Below are 22,529 nucleotides of genomic sequence, written 5' to 3'. Positions count from 1 at the left end.
GAAAAATTTCTCTATTAACCAATCATAACCAAACCACTCAATACTGGTATTCAAACATTGTGTGTTCAAATTATGAACAATGTGATTTACATGTGAAAGAAAACACAAACGGTTATGGTTGTCCCATTGTGATTTAATGTTTACTCTATTAAAAATAATTTTGTAAATTAGTATTCATTCTATGAAAAAGTCTTAATCATAATGTTCAAATAAAAATAATTTTAAAATTTATTATCCAGTTATTTAAAGACAGGCTCTTAAAATGACATCCGATCTCTGTATATCTCTTTCTCAATGGCCTCAGTTGGGCTTGTGCTAACATGAGGTATCAATAGACAAAAAGTAAAATTTTACATGTTAAGACAGAAGGAATTGACACGTAAGCAGAACTTTTCTCATGGGAATCCTGAGCCCAGCCTTGTAACACCAATTAGAGAAATGCATACCCCAGACTGCCACATGCCAGCTCCTTACTTATATACAATAACAAATGGGAAACTGGGATGAATGTACACCAAGATTTAATAAAACAATCAAATAATCTGTTCTCGGTACTTAGGCATAATTTACCTTTTCACAGAAAGAAATTAGGCAAATTTTACTAGATTAAGCTGATAATTACGGTTAAACCATGGCAAAATCATACCAAATACAAAAAATAAAACCTGTATAGCAGCAAAAGAAAAAATTTTGAGCAATTCTATAATTTCTTATAGACTACCAACATTGATAAACCCATGAGGAATGAAACATGAATGTGCTTTAATGCATATACAATTTACATAAGCTAATCTTTACCTTTTGTTTCCCTTATATTTAAAAAAGATTTTTATTCTAACTACATGTTGTATGGGTGAAAGTTCAAGAATCAGCATTTTGTGATATTATTTTGGTTCCAGAACTTGCATATGATAATTATTACTTCTATGAATAAAAGATTTTAAACACAATGCATGGACTAGAGTACTTCTTAAATTGTGTGTATAAAATGCCTGTTCTTGCAGTATATTCTTAAAATGACAAAAACAGCAAAAACATGGCATGAATGTTCCACATCCACAGCATTGTATGGTTTGCTGCTGAGCTGTAGAACCTCTTTCATACAACATTCCAATCAGTTCCTAGTAATCAGTTAATTGACATATAAGATAAAAATACACTGTGATTCTTCCAAAGGACTATAATAACAATGTTATAATTTCCAGTATCAGCATGAATCATTAATTGGATTTTATAAGAGAAAATACCAACTCATAGATAATTTCAGGAACAGCAACTGTATAGTTACACAGGTATTCTAATCAAGTATAAAGACACATCCTTAAGAAACAATTTATAAATTTTATAAAACAAATTATGCTCTCCTTAAGAAACAATTTATAAATTTTATAAAACAAATTATGCTTTCTGTTTTATTTTTCATTGTGTATAAATCATTGCCAAAGTAAGGAAGGTCAGAATTTATGATTTATCATTTACATGCTAAGAATAATAAACAGGCTTTTCTAAAGGCAAACCTAAGGTTCAATGAAAATAAAGGCTTTTCTAACAATTAAAGATAGCTATTAGGTAGAATGGAGGAATAGACCACCTTGCAAAGCAGCAAATGAGCTTATTATCCATGAAACTTTTATTTGAATGCAGAATGATCATCTGATTAGGATGCAGGAGTACAGAGTACAGCTCTGAATGAGAAATTGGATGAGATGACTTCCAAAGTCACTTCCAACCTTAATATACTGTGACTCTGAGGCACTTCCAACCCTAACATACTGTGACTCTCTTACGCCTTCTATTATATACTCCAGATATATGAGCAAATATTTAAAAAATTATATTCCCAACAAAACTTAATATTACTTACCTCTGCAACCTTGAGAAATTCAGACACTCGTGTCATTCTAGTTAGAAATCGTTTGTAAATTTCTAGAGCGTCTTTACATTGTCCTTTCTTCATTTCAAAAAACTTTTCTAGAAAAAATAAAGAGATAAGCAATTTGAAAAGAGTATTCTATTCTATTTTTTTCTAAGCTTATGTTAAGATTACTACTTAAAACTTAATGTTTGAATCAAAACACTTGGTAGTAAAACTTATATTAGGTATTAAGGCACCTAAACAAAGGGAACCTGAATAGATTAAGAAAAGTGTTATGTTCCAAGATAATCATCTGTCTCAAATAAAACAATTTAAATATGAAAACAGAACTAAAGTAGAAGAATATATAAATTGCCACAACTGGCTAAATTCACGTTCCATATATCCCAATATCCTGTCTTGGAAAATAGCAGCAAATTCTTACTGATGATAATCTCAAAATTTATGACTGCATTCTACAGAATCCTTATTTTCTTATTAGCTCACTATAAACTAATAATCTATAAATTATAAGGCAATAATCAATAAACCTTCCTGAATTAATTCTTTACATTTTCTACACTAAGTTGATACTTGCTTTTATTGGTCATAAATTATTTCTTTCAAACATTATGATGTGGCTATTTTAGACGGTAGAGTTTTGTGAAAAAAATTTGTTTTACTATATCCTTAATGACTTTCTAGTCTATTTATGCTCTCTTTCTCAACTTTTAGCTTTCCAAACAGAAAAACGGAAGCTTATTTTGCTGTTCTCTTTCACACACTCAAGGCTAGAATTCAGTCATCAGGGAACTACAGCTCCATTACACTTGCAATATGAGAGTATAATTTTTCCATACATGCTTTGAAGAAAACCAGTACTTCATCAGTGTTTAAATCAGTTATTCATTGATCATTCAGTCAATAATTATTGACACTGCAGATGGAGACACAGCAGGCCATGTCTGTCTACAGTAGTTCCCAGGCAACTCTGGATTATAACTGATGGCCTAGTATTTTTTTATAAGTTCATTATTTTATATTTACACATGGTTTAACATATGCTATTTTAATATTCTCTCATAGTTGACAGTTATTTCATTCAGCATGTAATTTTACTTTCTTAAGGAAAGTTTAATAATATATAATTACACAAAGACTGGCTTCTTTCACTTAGTAATATGCATTTAAGATTCCTTCATGCCTTTTCATGGATTGATAGCACATTTTCTTTTAGCACTGAATAATATCTGCATATCTTTGTTGGTGAGGTATCACCAACAATATTCAGAAGTATTTTTAATTTTCTTAAGGAAAGTTTAATAATATATAATTACACAAAGAACTAATTATCAAGAGCAGTTACTCATTACCTTCTGTTGACAGTCTTTGGGTAATTTTGCTTTTTACATGGACCTCCCCTGTAGGGTATTTAAGGGAAGCAAAAAGATCAAGAAAACAAACACATACTGTTTTCTACTTGCTAGGAGTTTAGAGAAAAGAGAGTCTTTTAAAAAATGACCAAATCTAAGGATACTTTCTTTATCCACTCTGTCCCATTTTCTAATGCAATGGATAAACTCATGGTGCTGTAAGAGGAAAGTCTTTTCTTGTTAAGAAATTTGAAAATAAGGATTTATTCAGGCAAAACATACTTTTTGTTCTCTCTTTTTACAACGATCTTCATATAAATAATTTCTTTCAAATATCCAAATTACTTCTCTTTAGTATAACCTGAGTTTATATCTTTGCATCTGATCTTCAGCAATAATACAAAAAGAAAAATCAAGTGGAATATCTCAATTTCCTTTTAGAACCAGTGACCAAAATTTTAACCAATTTTTTTTCTGTCTCCTCTGGATACTTTTAAAATTGTTTATATCCTTCATGATAATTTAGGACTCAGCAATAAAAAGCACTCAATCATTGTGGATTTAGGTTATAATCTCCTAATTGTTTCTATAATAGTAGCATTGACACAGAAAGGCAATATGTTCTATTTCACTGACACAGGCACAGCTGTGAGGCTTCCCTGTCCAGACCAGCACAGGGCCTAGGGAAACCAACACTTTTACAGAGGGGATTGGTCATCCAAAAATGAGCCTCTACCTTTCCTTTGCAGTAAAGATAACATATGTTAATTTTCAATATTTGAAATGATCAAATTTCATGTTTGTAACATGAACCTCTGTAAAGCTGTGATAAATTACCCTTGTCATACTGTATTAACTTTTGAAGGATAATTGTGCTAGGAAAGAAACCAAATGAAAAAAATTATCATCTCTGAGAGACAAACTGAGAGTTTCTACATAAGCTATTACTGATGACCATTAGTCAGGGAGACAGCTTAGTTACAAGTCAGAGTTTCATTATAGCAATAAAGCATTTGTGAAGATTTGTAGCACGAATATTGATTCCAACATTAGGTGTAAAGTATTGGTCATGAAGTCCTTGATTAAAATTAACCCACAACATATTCATAAGGTTAACTCCTAGCACTATCAGGTAAACAAGTGAAAAACACACCTGCCTCAAAATTTATCAAATTGGGTGAATATGCCAAAATGTGTGAATTCAAAATGCTAGTCTGAGCATCTGGGAGTGGTTCTAATACAATGATTCCCATACTAAAGTCCCCAAACCACCAGGAACAGCATGTCTTTGGCCCTTATCAGGAATGCAAATTCTCAGGCCCCACCTCAGACCTACTGAATTAGAAACTCTGGGTTACAGGGTCAGCAACCTGAGCTTTAACAAGTTCTCCAGATATTCTTGAGGAAAGTCCTTGAACACTGCTTAAAGTAATTTTTCCTTGTCTTCTGCATAATGGACCTTTACCATAGTGACTATGCATAGGGGAAAGGAATATATCCTGACTTTTTTTTTTTTTTTTAGAAAAATACTTTTTAAAGAGTAGTTTTAGGTTCACAACAAAATTAAACGAAAGTTACAGAGATTTCCCATATTCTAAACATGCATAGCCTCCCCCATTATCAACACCTCCGAAAAGAGTGCCTTATTAGTTACAACTGATGAACCTACATTGAATGTCATTATCACCCCAAGTCCATAGCATTCCTTACTGTTCACTCTTGGTGTTGCACATTGTATGGGTTTGGACAAATGTATAATGACATGAATCTGCCATTTTAGTATCATACAGCGTATTTTCACTGTCCTGAAACTCTGGCCAGGCATGGTGGCTCATGCCTATAATCTCAGTACGGTGGGAGGCTGAGGCAGGAAGATTACTTGAACCCAGGAGTTTGAGACCAGCCTGGGGAACAAGGCGAGGCCCTATGTCTACAAAAAAAAAAAAAAAATTCAAAAATTGGTCAGGAGACGTGGTATGTGCCTGTAATTCCAGCTACTTGGGAGGCTAAGGCAGGAGGATCACTTGAGCACAGGAGGTCAAGGCTGCAGTGAACTGTGTTCATGCCACTGCACTCCCATCTGGGAGACAAAATGAGACCTCCACTAAACACAGTATCTTTTTTATTGACTTCATAGCTCTGCCTTTTGTAGAATGACAGAGAGCTGAAAACATGCCTTTTCAGACTGGCTTCTTTCACTCAGTAATATGCATTTAAGGTTCCTTCATGCCTTTTCATGGATTGATAGCACATTTCCTTTTAGCACTGAATAATATCTGCATATCTTTGTTGGTGAGGTATCAGAGTTTTCAGCCCATTTTTAATTGGGTTGTTTGTTTTATTATTTTTTAATTCTAAGAGTTCTTTGTATATTTTGGACAACAGTCCTTTATTAGATGTGGTTTTCACAAATATTGTCTTCCAGTGTGTGGCACATCTTACCCTTTTCTTGACACTGTCTTTCATGGAACAGAAGTTTTTAATTTTAATAAAGTCCAGCTTATCAATTATTTCTTTCATGGATCATGCCTGTGGTGTTGTATCTAAAATGTCACCACCATATCCAAGGTCATTTAGGTTTTCTCCTATGTTACCTTCTAGGATGTTTATAGGTTTGCATTTTACATTGAGGTCTATGATCCATTTTGAATTAATATTTGTAAAGGGTATAAGGTCTGTGTCCAGATTAATTTTTTTGGTGTATGAATGTCCAGTTGTTCCAGCACCATTTGTTCAAAAGATTGTTTTTGCTTCTTTATTATAGATCAGGTTATATAAATGTGGGTTGATTTCTGGGCTCTCTATTCTGTTCCACTGATCTATTTGTCTAATCTTTTGCCAATACAACAATATCTTGATTACTGTAGCATTATAGTAGGTTTTAAAGTGAAATAGGTCATTCAACTTTGTTCTTCTTCAATAATATTTTGTTGGCTATTCTGGGTCTTTTGCCTTATTAGAATCAGTTTGTCAATATCCACAAAGTTACTTGCTGAAATACTGAAAACTATTGCAATAAATCTATAGACCATGTTGGAAAGAACTGACATATTCACAATATTGAACATTCTTTTTTTTTTTTTTTTTTTTTGAGACGGACTCTCGCTCTGTTGCGCAGGCTGGAGTGCAGTGGCCGGATCTCAGCTCACTGCAAGCTCCGCCTCTCGGGTTTACGCCATTCTCCTGCCTCAGCCTCCCGAGTAGCTGGGACTACAGGCACCCGCCATCTCGCCCGGCTAGTTTTTTTTTGTATTTTTAGTAGAGACGGGGTTTCACTGTGTTAGCCAGGATGGTCTCGATCTCCTGACCTCGTGATCCGCCCATCTCGGCCTCCCGAAGTGGAACCTTCTTATCCATGAACATGAAATATCTCTCCATTTATTAGTTGTTTGATTTCTTTCATAAGAGTTGTATAGTTTTCCTCATATAGATCTTATAGACATTTTGTTAAGTTTATACCTAAGTATTTCATTTTAGGGAGTGTTGATGTTAACGGCATTGTGTTTTTAATTTCGAATTCTGCTTGTTCATTGCTAGTATATCAGAAAGCAACTGACTTTTGTACATTAACCATTTTTCTAGCAACCTTGCTATAATTGCTTATTAGTTCCAGGAGTTTTTTTGTCAATTCTTTTGGATTTTCTACAATACATGGTCATATAATCTGGGAACAAAGAAGTCTTATTGCTCCATCCCAAATCTGTATACCTCTCATCTCCGTTTCTTGTCTTACTGCATTAGCTAGAACTTCCAGTATGATGGTGAAAAGCAGTGGTGAGAGGGGACACTTTGCCTTCCTCCTGATCTTACTGGGAAAGCTTCTAGCTTTTTCACCATTAAATATGATGTTAGCTATTAAGTTTTTGTACATATTCTTTATCAAGTTGACGAAGTTCCCCCTCTATTCCTAGTTTGCTGATAATTTTTATCATCAATGGGTGTTGGATTTCATCAAATTCTTTTCTTGTATCTACTGACATGATCATATGATTTTTCTCTTCTAGCTTTTGATGTGGCAGATTACATTAATTGATTTTCAAATGTTGAACCAGCTTTGCATACCTGGGTAAATCCCCTTGGTCTTGGTTTATAATTCTTTTTATACATTGTTGGATTTAATTTGCTAATATTTTGTTGAGGATTTTTCAACTATATTCATGTAATTTCCTTTTCTTTTTAAATTTTAAATAAAATTTACTGAGCTATTATTTATATAGAATATATTACATTCATTTAAGGTGCAGATTTTATGTGTATTGGCACTTATATGCAACATCAATTACTGTCACAAGCAAGGTACATGTCAGTCCATTTTCTGCTGCTATCATGGAATACCACACACTAGATAATTTGTAAAAAAAAAAAAAAAGATTTATTTGGCTCACAGTTCTTGTGGCTGGAAGTCCAAGATCAAGGGGCTGTATCTGATAAGGGCCTTCTTGCTGCATCATAACATGACAGAAGGTATCACATGGTGAGAGACTGCATGCCTGAGAAAAGTCACTTCTTAAAAGTTTCACCTCTTAATATCACCACAATGCCAATTAAATTCCAATATGAGTTTTGGAGGGGGCATTCAAACCACAGCAGTACAGAACATTTTTATTACTCCCAAAAGATTTCTTGTGTCTCTTTGTAGTTCATTCCTTCCTCCACTCTGAACCATGGGTAACCACTGGTCTACTTTCTGTCACTGTAAGTTAGTTTGCATTTTCTAAAATTTTATGTAAATAGCCATACAGCATGAACTGTCTTTTCTTTGGTTTCTTTCAACCTAATGATTTTGAAATTCATTTATGTTATTACATAAATGTAACGGTTCATTCCTTTTTATTGTTGAGTAGCACTGTGTAATATATATATGTCTTGTTTTGTTTATGTACCTATTAATGAATATTTAGTTTATGTTTTTTTCTATTATGAACATTTTTGAACATTCATGTGCTAGTCTTTGTATGGACACTGGTTTTTATTTCTCTTGGGTAAGTATCCAGGATATGATCTTAGTGGGTCGTAAGTTAGGTGTATGTTCAACTGTTAAAGTAAAACAGTAAATGTAAAATGGTAAAACATTTGATGTTTTACCATTTTACACTCCTATCAGATGTGTATAGGAGTTCCAGTTACTGTACATCCTCACTAATACTTGATACCATCAGTAGTTTTAATTTTAGTGAGTCTAGTAGGTCCAAAAGGTATCTTACTGTGATTTTAGTTTACATTTCCTCAGTAACTAATGACATTGATAATTTTTTTATATCTTTCTTAGCCACTTAATATCTTCTTTCGTAAAGTGTCTATTCAAATCTTTTGTACATTATAAAAATTGAGTTGTCTTCATTACTGAGTTCTTTATATGTTCTTGATAGGCATCCCTAAAACATAAATACATGTACTTTCTTCCCCTCTGTGACTTGTATTTTCATTCTTAATGATGTCTTTTGAATAGCATGAGTAATTTTGATGAAGTCCAACTTGTTAACGTTCTCTTTTAAAGTTCATGTTTTCTGTATTTTATTATTTTTTTTGCAGTTTTTATGTACTTTTAATGAGCTAGAAAATGCATACTATAAATAGAATATAGAAATGATTTTATACAGATAAAGCATTAAAAAATCACGAATTCTATATTTGGTTATCCACAGTCTAGAAAATAATACTTCCAAATTACATAGTTTTCTATTTTTTATTATACTTTAAGTTCTAGGGTAAATGTGCACAACGTGCAGGTTTGCTACATATGTATACATGTGCCATATTGGTGTGCTGTACCCATCAACTCGTCATTTACATTAGGTATATCTCCTAATGCTATCCTTCCCCCCTCTCCCCCTCCCCACAATAGGCCCCGGTGTGTGATGTTCCCCTTCCTGTGTCCAAGTGATCTCATTGTTCAGTTCCCACCTATGAGTGAGAACATGCGGTGTTTGGTTTTCTGTTCTTGCAATAGTTTGCTGAGAATGATGGTTTCCAGCTGCATCCATGTCCCTACAAAGGACACGAACTCATCCTTTTTTATGGCTGCATAGTATTCCATGGTGTATATGTGCCACATTTTCTTAATCCAATCTGTCACTGATGGACATTTGGGTTGATTTCAAGTCTTTGCTATTGTGAATAGTGCTGCATTAAACATACGTGAGCATGTGTCTTTATAGCAGCATGACTTATAATCCTTTGGGTATATCCCCAGTAATGGGATGGCTGGGTCAAATGGTATTTCTAGTTCTAGATCCTTGAGGAATTGACACATTGTTTTCCACAATGGTTGAACTAGTTTGCAGTCCCACCAACAGTGTAAAAGTGTTCCTATTTCTCCACATCCTCTCCAGCACCTGTTGTTTCCTGATTTTTTAATGACTGCGATTCTAACTGGTGTGAGATGGTATCTCATTGTAGTTTTGATTTGCATTTCTCCGATGGCGAGTGATGATGAGCATTTTTTCATGTGTCTGTTGGCTGTATGAATGTCTTCTCTTGAGAAGTGTCTGCTCGTATTCTTTGCCCACTTTTTGATGGGGTTGTTTTTTTCTTGTAAATTTGTTTGAGTTATTTGTAGGTTCTGGATATTAGCCCTTTGTTAGATGAATAGATTGCAAAAAAAAATTTCTCCCATTCTGTAGGTTGCCTGTTCATTCTGATGGTAGTTTCTTTTGCTGTGCAGAAGCTCTTTAGTTTAATTAGATCCCATTGGTCAATTTTGGCTTTTGTTGCCATTGCTTTTGGTGTTTTAGACATGAAGTCCTTGCCCATTCCTATGTCCTGAATGGTATTACCTAGGTTTTCTTCTAGGGTTTTTATGGTATTAGGTCTAACATTTAAGTCTCTAATCCATCTTGAATTAATTTTTGTATAAGGAGTAAGGAAAGGATCCAGTTTCAGCTTTCTACATGTGGCTAGCCAATTTTCCCAGCACCATTTATTAAATAGGGAATCCTTTCCCCATTTCTTGTTTCTCTCAGGTTTGTCAAAGATCAGATGGAGGTAGATGTGTGGTATTATTTCTGAGGACTCTGTTCCGTTCCATTGGTCTATATCTCTGTTTTGGTACCAGTACCATGCTGTTTTGGTTACTGTAGCCTTGTAGTATAGTTTGAAGTCAGGTAGCGTGATGCCTCCAACTTTGTTCCTTTGGCTTAGGATTGTCTTGTAGATGCGGGGTCTTCTTTGGTTCCATATGAACTTTAAAGCAGTTTTTTCCAATTCTGTGAAGAAAGTCATTGGCAGCTTGATGGGGATGGCATTGAATCTATAAATTACCTTGGGCAGTATGGCCATTTTCACAATATTGATTCTTCCTGTCCATGAGCATGGTATGTTCTTCCATTTGTTTGTATCCTCCTTTATTTCACTGAGCAGTGGTTTGTAGTTCTCCTTGAAGAGGTCCTTTACATCCCTTGTAAGTTGGATTCCTAGGTATTTTATTCTCTTTGAAGCAATTGTGAACGGAAGTTCATTCATGATGTGGCTCTCCATTTGTCTGTTACTGGTGTGTAAGAATGCTTGTGATTTTTGCACATTGATTTTGTATCCTGAGATTTTGCTGAAGTTTCTTATCAGCTTAAGGAGATTTTGGGCTGAGACAATCGGATTTTCTTAATATACAATCATGTCATCTGCAAACAGGGACAATTTGACCTCTTCTTTTCCTATTTGAATACCCTTGATTTCTTTCTCTTGCCTGATTGCCCTAGCCAGAACTTCCAACACTATGTTGAATAGGAGTGGTGAGAGAGGGCATCCCTGTTTTTGTGCCAGTTTTCAAAGGGAATGCTTCCAGTTTTTGTCCATTCAGTAGGATATTGGCTGTGGGTTTGTCATAAATAGCTCTTATTATTTTGAGATACATCCCATCAATACCGAATTTATTGAGAGTTTTTAGCATGAAGGGCTGTTGAATTTTGTCAAAGGCCTTTTCTGCATCTATTCAGATAATCATGTGGTTTTTGTCTTTGGTTCAGTTTATATGCTGGATTTCATTTATTAATTTGCATATGTTGAACCAGCCTTGCATCCCAGGGATGAAGCCCACTTGATCATGGTGGATAAGCTTTTTGATGTGCTGCTGGATTCGGTTTGCCAGTATTTTATTGAGGATTTTTGCATCGATGTTCATCAGGGATATTGGTCTAAAATTCTCTTTTTTTTGTTGTGTCTCTTCCAGGCTTTGGTATCAGGATGATGTTGGCCTCATAATTCTGTATTTTAATTAAGAAATCTTTGCCTAGTCCTTGTTTTCTTCTAGAAGCTTTATAGTTTTAACCTTTATATTTAGGCCAATAATTCTTTTGATTTTACTTGTAGGCCTGCTGTGAGGCATATTATCTACTACTGAATAACAAATTACTCCAAAATTTAGCAGTTAAAGCAACAAATAAATTTCTGGTCTCACACAGCTTGTTAGTCATGAATTTGGAAGTGGCTTAGCTGGATGGGTCGGGTTCAGGGCCGCATGAGGTTATAGTCAAACTGTTGGCCGTGCCTGTAGCCCTCAGTGGTCTGGGGCCAAAGGTTCTGCTTGCAGGGTGGCTTACTCACATACCTGTTGACAGAAGGTCTCAGCTTCTTGCTGTATGGAACTCTCTACAAGGCTGTCTGGTGTCCTCACAACTTTACTCCTGGCTTTCTCTAGAGCAAATGATCTAAGCAAGAACTAGTGAGGAAGACATCAAGGTGTTTCTTATAACTTAGTATCAAAACGTCACACCATTGCTTCAGCTTCATTCTATTCATTAGAAGTCTAAGTCCATCTCACATTGAAGGTGATAGGAGTTGATTTATATCTTTTTTTTTTTTTTTTTTTTTAGGTGGAGTCTCCCTTTGTTGCCCAGGCTGGAGTGCAGTAGTATAATCTTGGCTCACTGCAACCTCCACCTCCCAGTTCAAGTGATTCTCCTGCCTTAGCCTCCCTAGTAGCTGGGATTACAGGCATGCGCCACCGTGCCTGGTATTTTTTTTTTTTTTTTTTTTTTTTGTATTTTTAGTAGAGATGAGGTTTCACCATGTTGGCCAGGCTGGTCTCAAATTCCTGACCTCAAGTGATCTGCCCACCTTGGCCTCCCAAAGTGTTGGGATTACAGGCGTGAGCCACCACGCCCAGCCAATTCATACCTTTTTAGGGGATGAGTATCAAATAATTTGTAGGCATATTTTGAACAACTAACTGAGATAAAGTTCAAAGTTCATTTCCTTCCCATGTGGATATCCAGTTGTTCTACCATAATTTGTTGGAAAGATTTTTTTAACCCATAGGTGGCATTATGAGTTCTACTTTCTTTTCCAGATGAGTATTATTCATATTTCAAAAGCAAACTGAATTTTTTAAAAGTCAAGCCTACAGCAAAAGATTATTAAAAATACATAAATGAAAAATTCAAATGATGGTATTAATTCTAATAATGTACTTTCTGTAAGTCTGCATTTTCAATTTTCAATTGCAATAGTTAATACAATCTTCGGACATTAATGTTGGAAGACATCTAAGACATTAGCTAATTTACCTCAGTTGTATTATAAATATTGAAGCAGAAGTGTTAGGAAACTAAATTAATGGTTCAGGATATAATACAAGATACAGGCAGATCTGAGAATATTAGCTATTTAATAGCCTGGCTTGGTAATCTAACAGTCAAATTAATTCTTTTTTTTTGAGATGGAGTCTTGCTCTGTTGCTCAGGCTGGAGTGCAATGGCACAATCTCAGCTCACTGCAACCTCCACCTCCTGGTTCAAGCAATTCTCTTGCTTCAGCCTCCTGAGTAGCTGGGATTACAGGTGCCTGTCACCACATCCAGCTGATTTTTGTATTTTTAGTAGAGATGGGGTTTCACCATCTTGGCCAGGTTGGTCTCAAACTCCTGACTTCAAGTGATCTGCCCCCGACTTGGCGTCCCAAAGTGCTGGGATTACAAGCATGAGCCATTGCACCTGGCCACTTTCCTTTTCTTGTAATGTCTTTGGTTTTGAAGTTAAGGTAACGCTGGCCTCATAAAAAGAGTTAAGAAGATTCTTCTCTATTTCTATCTTCTGGAAGAGAGTGTCAAGTGATGGTATAATTTCTCACTTAAGTGCTTGGTAGAATTCACCAGTAAACCCATGTGGGCCTGATGTTTTTGTTTTCAAAGGTTATCATTGACTAAGTATTTTTAATAGATAGAGGCCTATCCAGGTTGTCTATTTCTTCTTGTGTGAGTTTAGATAGATTGTATCTTTCAAGGAGTTGGTCCATTTCATTTAGTTATCAAATTTGTGAGCACATAGTTGTTCATAATATTCTCTTACCTTTTTAATGTCCATAAGATCTGTAGTAGTCTCCCCTCTTTAATTTCTATTATTAGTAATTTGTGTCCTTTTTTTTTTTTTTTCTTAGTCTGGCTAGAGACTTATTGATTTTATTGATCTTTTCAAAGAACCAGCTTTTGGTTTCATCATTTTTTTCTATTGATTTCCTGTTTTCAATTTCATTGATTTACGTTCTAATTCTTATTATTTCTTTTCTTCCATTTACTTTGAACAATTTTATCTTCTTTTTCTTGTTTCCCAAGGTGGAAGCTTAGGTGACTGATTTTAGATCTTTCTTCTAGTATATGCATTCAATACTATAAATTTCCCTATAAGCACTGCTTTCAATGCATCCTACACATTTTGATAAGGTGTATTTTCAGTGTCATTTAGTTCAAAATATTCTTAGATTTCTCTTGAGCTTTCTTCTTTGTCCCATGTGTTATTTAGAAGTGTGTTTAATTTCCACCTATTCTGAGATTTTCCAGTTATTTTTGTTATTATTTTTAGTTTAATTCCACTGTGGTCTGAGAGCAGATGGTTGTATGATTTCTATTAGTTTAAATTTGTCAAGAATCGTTTTACAGTTCAGATTGTGGTCTCTACTGGTGAATGTTCCCTGCAAGATTGAGAAGAATGTGCACTCTTCTGTTTTTAGATCAAGTAGTCTATATAGATATATGTCCATTATATCTAGTTAATGGTGTTGTTGAGTTCACCTTCATCCCTACTGATTTTCTGCCTGCTGAATCTGTCCATTACTGATAGAGGGGTGTTGAAGATCCAACTCTACCAGCAGATTTATCTATTTCTCCTTGCAGTTCTAGCAGTTTTTGCCACACATACTTATTGATTGTCTGCTGTTAGGTGCATACACATTAAGGACTGTTGCGTCTATTTGAAAAATTGACCCCTTTATCATTATGTAATGTCCTTCTTTATCTTTGATAACTGTCCTTGCTTTGAAGTCTGCCATGTCTGGAAATTAATATAACTACTCTTGCTTTATTTTGATTAGTGTTAGCACGGTATATTTTTCTCCATCTCTCTACTCTTAATTTATGTGTGTCTGTATATTTAAAGTCTGTTTCCTATAGACAACCTATAGTTGGGTCTTGTTTTTAGATCTGCTCTGGTAATCACTGTCTTAATTGATGCATTTAGATTACTGAAGTTAAAGTGATTTTTGGTATAGTTGGATTAGTATCTACCATATTTGTTACTATTTTCTATTTGTTGCCTTTGTTTTTTGTTATTATTTTTGTCTTCCACTCTTTTTCTACCCTTTGTGGTTTTAAATGAGCATTTTATAAGATTCCATTTTCTCTCCTTTCTTAGCATATCAATTACACTTCTTTTTTACTTTTTTAGTGGTAGCCATAGAGTTTGCTATGTACATTTACAACTAATCCAAGGCCACTTTCAAATGACACCATAGTGCTTCATTGATAGTGTGAGTATCTTATAATAACAAAACATCCAAATTCCTCCCTATTATCCCTTGTATCATTGCTGTCATTCATTTCACCTATATATAAGCATATATGTATATACTTTATATAAATACATAAACATATATTATTGCTATTATTATTTTGAACAAACTATTGTCTGTCAGAACAACTAAGAATAAGGGAAATAAAAGTTTTTATTTAACCTTCACTCACTCTTCTTTTGATATTCTTCCTTTCTTTATGTAGACCCAAGTTTCTGACCCATATGATTTTCCTTCTCCCTATAGAACTTCTTTTAGCATTTTTCGCAAATGCAGATCTACTGGCAATAAATTCTTTCCAGTTGTGTTTGACTGAGAAAGTCTTTATTTCTCTTTCACTTTTAAAGGACTATTTCACATGGTAAAGAATTCTAGGTTAAGTGGGTTGTCTCAACACTAAACATTTCCCTTCTCATTTGTATGGTTTGTGAGGTGAAGTCACACATAATTCTTCTTTTTTCCTCCTCCATAGACAAAGTGATTTTTCCCTCTGGCTTTTTCATGATTTATTTCTTCACCTTTGATTTTCAATAGTTTGAAAATTATATGCCTCAAGGTAGTTTTGGGGGCATTTACTCTACTTGGTGTTCTCTGAGCTTCCTGGATATGTGGTTTGATGTCTGACATAAATTTGGGAAAATTCTCTGTCATTATTATTTCAAATATTTCGTTCCTTTCTCTCTTTTCATTCTGGTATTCCATTATACATATATGACACCTTTTGTTGTTGTCCCACAGTCTTATTCTGTTCTGACGTTTTGTTTTGTTTTTAGTTGTTTGTGTTGTCCCACAGTCTTATTCTGTTCTGACATTTTTGTTTTGTTTTTAGTCTTTGTTCTCTTTGTTCTGTAGTTTTGGAGGTTTCTATTGATTTGTCTGCAAGCTTAAAGATTGTTTCCTCAGCCATGTCCTGTTTGCTAATAATCCCACCGTGGTTTTGATCTCTAGTACTTCTTTTTAGTTCTTTTTCAGGATTTCCATCTCTCTGCTTACACTGCCTATCTGTTCTTGCATGCTGCCTATTTTAGCCATTGCAGCCCTTAGCTTATTAATCATAATTGCTTTAAATTCCCAGTCTGATCATTCCTTCATCCCTGCCATGTCAGGTTCTGATGCTTGCTCTGTCTTTTTGAACGTTTTTTTGGTCATTTACTATGACTTGTAATTTTTTCTCAATAGCTGTACATGATGTACCAAGTAAAAGGAACTGCTGTAAATGGGTCTTTATTAATGTGGTGTTAAGGTGTGGGGAGGTCAAGTGTTCCATTGTCCTGTGTTTAGGTCCCACTTTTTAGTGAGTCTATGCCTCTGGATTGTGAACTTCACAAATGCTTCTTGGTTTTTCCTCTTGGACAAGATAGATGCAGTGGGCTAGAGTTGGGTATTTCTCTTGCCCTACTCCAGTTAGGCTCTGATAAAATCTCAGCACATCAGGTGAGACTCTGGTTAAGTAGTTGCTCCTTCTTAAGAACAAGAGTGCTCTGGCGTATTTCAAAACGGTTCCTTTTCTTCTCCCCGTCCTGGAAGCACAAGCAGATTTTTCCCTAATATTTACTATAGGAACCTAGTTGAGCTCCTGGAGGTAAAACAAAAGTGGTGCTCCCTATGACTGGGTTCCCTAGGAGTTTTAAACTCTCAGACTTGGCCACATTGAGCCTCCAACAATTCATCAATTACAGTTCAAATCTTCCTACTTCAACACTAGTTCCTATGGCAGTTTCCATTCATGAGTCTCTGTTCCAGTAATCCATGACTCCTTGTATTTGCCTGTCTCCCCAGTCTTGGGGGCAGAGGTTTTCTCTATGTCTTCACCTCTCTTGTGGATCCCAGAAGAGCTATTGATTTTTCAGTCTGTTCAGTTTTGTACTTATTTTTAGGACAGAGTTGTGACTTCTAAGGTCCTTCCATGTGGAACCAGAAACCAGAAGTCAGATTTATCTACCCAGACTTCTCAGGGACACTGACTCTAAGCTCATTCTACTCCTTGGGGACCCGTAATGTCACTAAAAGTTCTAGCTGTCTGAGTGGAGGCTTTATGGGGATTAAGTTATAAAAGGAAATTAGATCCAGTGACTGCACAAGACTATCTGTGGTTATATCCTCAGTTTTCTGAATGCATAGTTTGAGTAGATATACTTTAAAACTAGCAGAATCCGTACTGTTTTTCTGATTTCTGCAAAGATACAGGGGTAGAAATTCCATCACATCCTCAGTATACTTGCATATTTGTTTTATGAAAAGATGTATGTATTTGAGAGGTTAACAGTAGATTATAAACTTAATCAGGTGATAACTGCTAATGTGCAGGTTTCCAGATACATCCTCATTTACCAGAAGAAAATCAATGCAGCTCCTGGTACCTCATATGTAGTTACAGAACTATGTAATGCTTTTATCTCTACCTCAATAAGCAGAAACCACTGGAAGCAGTTTTCTGTCATCTAGCAGAGATGCCATTAAAGTCTCACTGTCTTATTTCAGGGATATCAAACTCTTGGCTGTCATACTCCCATAGGATATCATTTCGATGACATAAGGCTGAATGTATGTAGTGGGCAAGAACTGAAGGTATCTTAGCTGCCTTGATAAGTCACATGCATGTCAAAGTATGGGAGACAGAATCCATGAAAATTCAGAGACCAGCCACCTCAATGAAGTTTCTAAGGGCCCCGAAGTCTGTGCATTTCAGAGAAATTCCTTCTATGTCAAAGAGAAATTTTGTACCTTGCACTCTTTGTAACCAAAAAGGGGCAGAAGTCTGCTATGTTGCTTTGGTGGCAACATAGGGGACATGTGTATGTGCTGCAAAGCATTTGGTATAGTGTCACAGATGAGTCAGGCCCAGACTAAGGGAAGACTCTGCAACTTCTCCAAACTGATGCCACGTGGGGCTCTGTTTCAGCAGATCTAAAGGTACTCAAAGCGTGTACAGCAGATTCAAATGCTGTAGAGTGCCTTTGGTGCACTCCAATACAGGCCTCCAGTGCTTTGGAGTAGAGCCATGTCTTCTTCAAACAGTAGCTAATCTCCTTTGGAAAAAATGCTCTTGGTTTACTTTTACCTCAGTTTACCTTGGTTTATTTTTACCTACCTTTTACTTTTAGAGACTTAAATTTTGACCAAAGAACATCAAGTGATCATCAGACCTAAAGTGGGTGTTATCTAACGTACCAAACAATAAAGGTGAACAAGTGCAATCATACTCCATTATCAAAAGAAGCAGTCTATAAGAGACAAGCCCCAAGCAGGCTGTGAATAAGCAGGTAGGTTGTATGAACAGACGGTTCATATTCTCAGTGCATCTTTTTCTTTCCCATTTCTTCCTCAGATTATACCATGGACTCTAGAGGAGTTCCCTATCACCAGCTGACTGAGGAAGAAAATATTCAAATTTGGTTTAGAGATGGTTCCTCATGTTGGCACCACCTGGAAGTGAAAAGCTGAATAATATCCCCACAAAGGGATGGCTTTGACATAGAAAGAAATCTTCACAGTGAGTCAAATTTCCAGAAATATATCTATCTAATTTTCTACTTTTTGGAAAAGGAAAAATGGTAAGACACATTGAACTACACCAAATTATGTGTAGCAACTAACTGTTGGCCTGGATGATAAGGTACTTGAAAAAAATAAAACTGGAGGATTGGTGACAAGGAGGTCTGGAGAAAAGGTGATGGATGGACTTCTCAGAATGGATAGAGAGCATGAGACTATCTTCATCCCACTTGAATAAAAACCAAAGGGCATATCCCACAAAATGGCTCTTGCTAATCAGAGGGCTAAGAGAACTCTATAGGAAGTGGGCATGATATCAGGAATGGAGGTCATGAATAGGCTAAATAGCATAGGCTTCCCATCGCCAAGGCTTATATGCCTATCATCACTGCTGGGTCCTCAGTTGGCCAACATCCTGGATCAACAGTGAGCTTTCATCGTAACACAATAGTCCAAGGAGACAATCCATCCACCAAGTAAGAGGTTGAGGATTAATTCCTCTTACTAGGGTGGCTAGCAGCAATCTGTCTACACGAGGATTAGCACCCAGTTATCCTAGATATGGATTTACCATCTCTGCCCACATCGTTCTGCCAGTATCACCATCTGTGGACTTACTCACTATTATGGTATTCCACACAATATTGCCTGCCAAGAAGTGAGACAAGAGACTCACCCTACAGAATTCATCAATCTTACCGTGTATCCCATTAGCCCAGACATGTTTCAGCTGTTCCACCTACCGAGTAAGTTAATAACACCATCATTGTAGCAAGCAAAAAGTTTGATAAGATCTTTGAAAAGAAGCATAAATGCTGCATTTATGACACCATTTGTTAGTTCGTTTGGATGCACCTAGAAAAACAGAAAAATTTAATATTAGCTGCATATCAAGTCATAATTTTTCTTGAATCACATTAAAATGTCTCGAATGACTACTAAGAAATTCATGAATATTCTACAAACGTTGGCAATTCATTTAGTAACCCTACCAATATCAAAAGATGGACTACATATGTTTTTGCTTCAATTTAAGTCAATGAAGTTAGTCTTGTCAATTAAAAGACAGATATATGTGCATATATATATATGTCTTTATATAGATTAATCCATAGATTATTCAAATTTAACTTTTGAACATCTGGTGTTTTGTTACTTTTACTGTTATGTTACATTTCTTCCACTTCTCCTATCTAATAGTTTCTGTGAAAGAATTCAGACTCCAGGGTCCTGCAATGACTCAGTGTGGAAGAATAGCATGGGGAATACCTTAGTCAGCTACCTCTAAAATAACTCTAGAGACTCATAACTGTTCATCCATTCCAAACTACTATAATCATCAACACAAAGGTGCGTAATTTCTCCCTATTCCTCAATCCTTTTCTTTTTCCCTTTATGACTTTCTCTTTCAAGACAGAACCCTTACTAAGGGCAAGGAAAGTAAAGAAAAATAAATGAAAAAAAGAAAAATAAGTTAAAAGGCAATTCGACAGATACTTAGTGAAGTCTTTATTGTAAAATCTGTTAACAAATAAGATGGTTTGCTGCTTTTATGAAATTTCACAGGAGTTAGGTGTTGTGATTAGCACCCAATTATAGACTAAACCATACAATCATAACAGAGACACTAAGTTACTAAAATTTGAGGAAAATCTTTGTTGTAGGCAACTACCAAAATACAAAAAGGCTGAACAATATGAATTAAGAATGTCTCTACATGTCAAAATATTTTATTTCCATGAATCAGATTTCAGATTTTTTTTTTTTTTTTTTTGAGACAGAGTCTCACTCTGTTGTCCAGACTTGAGTGCAGCGGCATGATCTCAGTTCACTGCTATCTCTGCCTCCCAGGTTCAAGCGATCCTCTCATCTCAGCCTCCCAAGTAGCTAGGATTACAGGCATGCACCACCACACCTGGCTATTTTTTTTTTTTTTGGTATTTTTAGGAGAAACAGGGTTTCACCATGTTGGCCAGGCTGGTCTCAAACTCCTGACCTCAAGTGATCTGCCCGCCTTGGCCTCCCAAAGTTTGGGATTAAAGGTGTGAGCCATGCCCAGCCTCAAGACTCTTCAAAATTAATTTTTTTTATTTTAAGATAACTCTAAATTTACATGCAGTGTAAGAAGGAACACAGAAAGATCCCATATACCATTTACCCAGTTTATCCTAATGGTAACATCCTATAAAACTATAGTACAATATCATAACCAGGATATTGACAATGAAACAATTCACTAATTTATCTAAGATTAAACACAATTCTTTGGTGGATAGTGTGTGATTTAAGCAATCCACATAAAATGGTTTCTAGGCCAGGCATGGTGGCTCATGCCTGTAATCCCAGAACTTTGGGAGGCCGAGGCAGGCAGATCATGAGGTAAGGAGATCGAGACCATCCTGGCTAGCACGGTGAGATACCATCTCTACTGAAAATGCAGAAAATTGGCCAGGCATGATGGCGGGTGCCTATAGTACCAGCTGCTTAGGAGGCTGATGCAGTAGAATGGCGTGAACCCGAGAGGTGGAGCTTGCAATGAGTGGAGATCGCGACACTGCACTTCAGCCTGGGTGACAGAATGAGACTCCGTCTCTAAAATAAAATAAAATAAAAGATTTCTAACAGCAGGTCAAGTTATTTAGCTGCCTGAAGGCACATCTTGCAGATACTTCATCGTGTCAAGTACAATAGGAAGCCACTATCCTACTCAGAACATGACGTTCTAAGAATGTACCATTCATATTTTTCCATGAGGTATGTAAACACCTGGTAAATTGCTTAGAAAAATCAGGGGGAACCTAAACAATCCTTACCAAGCTTAACAGTCTGAACTAAGTATTCATCTAAATGAAGAAGATCTACAGTTGCTTCCCAAGGAAATCTTTGGATTTACCTGTAGCCCATCTTCAAATGAAAGACAACATTGATTGTGTAAGAAACATTTTCTAGTGAGATACATACATCAAATTCAAGCAGTGCATCAATTTGTCCCTGCAGTATTGGCATACTCTTTAGTAGCTTTTCGGGAGCCATTGTCCTCATTACACCATCAGCCCTACAGTAAAAAAAAAAAAACAAAAAACAATTTCATTGGATATGGACAATTCAAGACCATATGCATTGTTCTAAGCTATTCCCCCATACCACCCCGTTTCCTTATTAATCCCGTGGGATCAGTTTGAGGCATTACAAGGTTGTAGTCGTTTCCCCTCTCTATCTATCATCTATTCTTATTCCACTGCACAGGCAATGCTTGTTTATTTTCTATCTCTACTGCCCTTAGGAAGAAAGCAATGCGGTCTGGATAAAAGAGGCAAGTTGCATTTCTGAATGGATTTTTCTAACTCTGTAATAAAGGTAATAGTGTTGAAAAGTATGTTTTCTTTTCTTTTCTTTTTTTTTTTTTGAGAGCGTCTCCCTTTGTCACCCAAACTGGAGTACAACAGCATGATCATAGCTCACTGTAATCTCGAACTCCTGGGCACAAGTGATTCTCCTGCCTCAGCCTCATGAGTAGCTGGAACTACAGATGCATGCCACCACATCCGGTTAATTTTTTAAAAATTTGTTTTGGTAGGGATGGGAGTCTCACTATGTTGCCCAGGCTGGTTCTTGAACTCCTGACCTCACAGTCCTCCCTCCATGATCTACCAAAGTGCTGAGACTAAAGCCATGAGCCACTTTGCCCAAAAAGATAAACTTTCTAAAAAGCCAGTTTTTTTCTTTTTTTGAGAAAGAGAAAACATGTCTGAGAGGTTTATAAAACACATATGACTTGGAGTACAGGGTTGATGCTATTAACCATCAAGGGAAGAAAAATGCATGCTGATAAGAACACTTTTCCCAAACAAAGGTAAGAGTTTAGCTACAGAAGATGAGATTGAAGGTTAATGCTGATGTCAGAGGGTGCACTGCCCCATCTCCACCTTCAGGTCTCTTAGCAAGCCCTTGTATCCAGTGATGGTGATGGTTGAGAAGCAGCAGTACAACTCTCAGGGTCTCTCCCAGACCAACAGTGGAGAAAGCAACCC

At 36.0% G+C, this 22,529-nt stretch overlaps 1 protein-coding gene across 15 annotated transcripts in view; it reads right to left on the bottom strand.

Annotated features, from left to right (window-relative positions):
* SNAP91 (synaptosome associated protein 91) overlaps positions 1–22,529 on the bottom strand; it is a 165,926-nt gene that overhangs the window by 94,154 nt on the left and 49,243 nt on the right. For all 15 annotated transcript variants that reach the window (XM_045391174.1, XM_045391182.1, XM_005552456.3 and 12 more), the window contains exons 6-8: positions 21,460–21,553; positions 19,242–19,353; positions 1,865–1,971 (exon numbers count right to left, since the gene is read on the bottom strand). In XM_045391174.1, the coding sequence (XP_045247109.1) occupies positions 1,865–1,971; positions 19,242–19,353; positions 21,460–21,553 (313 nt within the window). The remainder of the gene's footprint in view (positions 1–1,864; positions 1,972–19,241; positions 19,354–21,459; positions 21,554–22,529) is intronic.

The sequence above is a fragment of the Macaca fascicularis genome, chromosome 4 (genome assembly GCF_037993035.2).
Source record: "Macaca fascicularis isolate 582-1 chromosome 4, T2T-MFA8v1.1".
Taxonomy (NCBI): Eukaryota; Metazoa; Chordata; class Mammalia; order Primates; family Cercopithecidae; genus Macaca; species Macaca fascicularis.
Note: the sequence above shows the minus strand (reverse complement) of the source record. Positions and strands in the feature narration are given on the sequence as shown.